Source organism: Arachis hypogaea, chromosome 8, assembly GCF_003086295.3.
Source record: "Arachis hypogaea cultivar Tifrunner chromosome 8, arahy.Tifrunner.gnm2.J5K5, whole genome shotgun sequence".
Taxonomy (NCBI): Eukaryota; Viridiplantae; Streptophyta; class Magnoliopsida; order Fabales; family Fabaceae; genus Arachis; species Arachis hypogaea.
The window spans coordinates 50,118,344-50,122,366 of NC_092043.1; the positions used below are offsets into that span (position 1 = coordinate 50,118,344).

At 26.6% G+C, this 4,023-nt stretch overlaps 1 protein-coding gene across 1 annotated transcript; it reads left to right on the forward strand.

The window, feature by feature from the left end:
• Nucleotides 1-283: 283 nt before the first annotated feature.
• LOC112708119 (uncharacterized) lies at nt 284-3,817 on the forward strand. The gene is made up of 8 exons (XM_025760259.3): nt 284-891; nt 1,356-1,586; nt 1,815-1,880; nt 2,026-2,094; nt 2,214-2,300; nt 2,677-2,862; nt 2,945-3,082; nt 3,347-3,817. Exons 1-7 carry the CDS (start codon nt 493-495, stop codon nt 3,041-3,043), a joined length of 1,137 nt encoding a protein of 378 aa, XP_025616044.1. The 5' UTR covers nt 284-492; the 3' UTR covers nt 3,044-3,082; nt 3,347-3,817.
• Nucleotides 3,818-4,023: the final 206 nt, after the last annotated feature.

The following is a 4,023-nucleotide window of genomic DNA, read 5'->3' on the forward strand; positions in this document are numbered from 1 at the left end:
CATATAATATCACATCAACAAAAATAATCACAGTTTATATTAACCACATGAATAAAAAAAATGAATTAGACAATTATATTATAATATCAGTACATAAAAAAATTCATCTTTTAAAATATAATCTAAACATGAATAAATTCAATATAGTATAATTTAATATCATTTTACTTATAGTTAATTAAATCTTTGCAAAACATTCATAATAATATTTCAAAAACCAAAATAAAAAAAAAAACACTAAAATTTTGAGAATTTATTCTGTCAACATCACTAATTTACTATTGTCATTACTACTTCAAAATTTTCCAACCTCTCATTATTATTATGCGCCCACACATCCTTTATATATAGCTTCACACCCCCTCTCAATTTTTCTGTCAGACTTTTCTTCACTCACTTTCTTTTCATATAACAAATAAACTCATCAAAAACTTTATTATTTTCATACCATCATTTATTTTTTATTTTTATTTTTTTTCAAGTTACTACTATATGATGGCTGCTTTTTCTTCATACCAATATCACCCTAATTTTCTTCCTCTTGACTCTACATTCTTCCAAAACCTAAACACAACAACAACAACTAGTGTTCCTATTCCCCAATCAATTCTTCATCATCATCAAGAAGAAGGGTTCTCTGATTTCAATAATAATACTATAAGCTGTGTTGATCAAATAAGCTCTTGCAACAAGGTTTCATTCATAAGTAATAGTGACAATGAGCCTTCAAATGTTTCTGTCACTACAAGAAACAACCTTAGTCCTCAATCTTCCATGGTAGTTGATAAGCTTGAAATTGGTGAACAAGTTACTCAAAAGGTCACTACTATGGAGAGGAAGAGAAGAACTAGACATGGATCTTCTCCCATCACTACTAATCCCCAATCTAAGGTTTTTTTTTTTAAATTTTATTTTTATGCTACTTTTGTGTTCTAATTTTAGTGTTGCGCTTTGTAAAAAGCGTCGCAAAAAATAAAATAATAGAAATACATTTAACGATTTTATTTGATGACTGTTTTGTAACAGAAATATGTATGCCTAAAAAAATAACATATTCTTTCAATTTTTCATATTACAATTTATTTGAATTTTTTTATCTTATTTTTGTTTTTTTTTTATTCAAAATCACTTGTTGAATAGGAAAAAAAATACTAAGACGTCTTATTTTTTTGTTTTTGTTTTTTTATAATTTGAAAACACTTGTTGAATAAAGTAGTCTCTATATTTATATCTTGATATTGTTGATTAATATTACATGTTTATAACTTCTTATAATACATCTTATAGTATGCTATATGAAAAATAAAATTGATTAATGTTTATTAATGACTTAACTATTTTGTTGATTATTGTAGGATGGAACAACAAGGAAGAGAATGAGGAAGAGCAATAATAATAATGGCGGTGGTGTGGTGAAGAATAAAGAAGATGAGAAAGCAAAAGATAATAATAATAATAATAATAATAATAATAATAATAATAATAATAATAATGGTAGTAATGAAGAAGAGGAGCCACCAAAAGGGTATATCCACGTCAGAGCAAGAAGGGGTCAAGCTACTGATAGCCACAGCCTTGCTGAAAGGGTAACAATTAACTACCCTCCTTCTTTCTTGAATTTACTATAATGCCCCTGCCTATTATAGTAATTTTTCATATATATTTTTTTTTAAAATATTTAATAACAAAAAAATAAACTAAAAATAATTAAATTTTTTATTAGTTTAATATTCATTCATTATTATTAGAATTAATAAATATTAAATAAGATAAATTAAAATTATTTTTTTAATTTTTATAATATTTTTTTTCAGGTGAGAAGAGAGAAAATAAGTGAAAGGATGAAGATGTTGCAGCGGCTTGTGCCAGGCTGTGATAAGGTAGGGTTTAGTCATTTATTTATTTATTTATAGTATTTATCTCTAATTAATTAATTATGTTGTTGGTTGAGACATTTTTATCTTAGATGTTCTTTCAAAGTTATTGTGACAGCTTATATAATTTGTTTTTTTGTTTTATAAATAGGTGACTGGGAAGGCCCTTATGTTGGATGAAATAATCAATTATGTTCAATCTTTACAGAATCAAGTAGAGGTATAAACAAACAAATAAATAAATAATATAACATTATTGTAATTTAATTGTTCAATACACATACATACACAATTCCTAAAATTAAATATATGTAATTAACCTAAAACATCTTGGTGCAGTTCTTGTCTTTGAAGCTTGCTTCGGTGAGTCCCATTTTCTATGACATGGCAACAGATCTAAACACTACTCTCTTGGTTAGACCTGAGGTAATTAAAATCATATTATATATATATATATATATATATATATATATATATATATATATATGTTAAGGTGAAAACTCAGCTGCAGTCGATTTTATGTAAAGTTGATAATTGAGAATCGTTAAATGAAAATTTAGTCAAATCAGTTAAATCATCTAACCGCTCTCCGTAATCAACTTCACATGAAGTCGACTGCATCTGAGTTTTCACCCTATGTTAATATTGATTCAGTATAAAAAATGTTAAATTTATTATATGTATGGCTGAAATTTTTACATCATTATTATAATGTATGTAGTAATTAATAAATTCTATATTAGTTAATTTTAATATAATGAAAATTAACTTCATCTATCTCTTTGTGTTTTTTTTTTTTCAGAAATTAAACATCCAAAATTGCAGCAGCTCTAACATCCAACAAACCACCAAAACCAGCACCCTACCTGCCGCCGTTGCCGCCGCCACCACCGCCACCGTCTTCCCCACCGCTAATGATCACTATCTCTTGGATAGTAATTCAGCTTCAGTTTTTCTTCAAGCCCAGAAATCAAATGTCTTCTCCATGGTAAAAAAAAAAAAGACTGAAATAAAAAATAAATAAAATGGGGTTTAATTTTTTTTCTGACAAACAAAAACATCATTTTCAGGAGAACGGTAGTCAATTCTGGGACACAGAAGAGCAAAGACAAAAATTTCTTCATCCATATGAATTCATCAACAACAACAACTTATGTTCCTTTCATTAGTATTAAATTCACACCAACAATGCTAGCTACAAACATCTTGTAAGCTCTCAAATCCTTATTCTTTTTTTTTTTAATTTTCATATATTCTCTACTAAAATTTCTCCTAAGTATTAAACGAAGAAAAACTTGATTTTACTTTTAAAAATTCCAAAAATTAATTATATCTATTTTTCCCTTTTAACATTTATTATTATATTAGTATTTACCATTATAAAATTGTTTAAAATTTTTACATACTTATTGTATTATTCAAAATAATGTTAATATTTATACTGACTATTTTATATTTTTTGAACTTTCCAGGGATTCAGCTTTTACAGTAGGTAATTAATTAATTAATTAATTAATTAAGAATATCCCAAATTAAAGAAGCATGGAGCAGAAGAAAGCAAAGATAAATTATGGCATCCAAAGAAGTGTTCTTTAGTCCATGAGATTAAAGGGGTGACATTTGAAGTTAAAAGGGTATCAAAATTAATGGAGAAGGAGAAACAAAAAAGGACAGATCAGAAAAAATTCCGACCAAATAAGACCATATCTTTTCTAGATTCATTGTTCTGTTCCTGTCATTTTGATAATAATATAGTTGTTCTTTTTTTTAATTATTATTATTTTACCTAAGCTAGCACGAATTCCGAGGGACTATAACATATATGTCAATGCTACTCTGAACATTATTGGACATTGAAAATTTATTATGTATGTCGTCTATGTAAATGAAATTATATATTAATTATTGATTATTGATGATTAATTATTAATTATATTAATTAAGTTGTTGTGGCAGTTATTATTATTCCGTTGGTACAGTTACTTTGACCGTTATTATTATTGAGAAATGAGAGGTTGATGCTACATGCTACTATGCTTGTCAATGGGTGCTATTCTGAATCATGTTCTTGACATGACGTACGAACTAGTTATCTTTATTATGTATATGTATCTGCAGAATCTTCAGAGTTTTATTTATTTGGCACCAC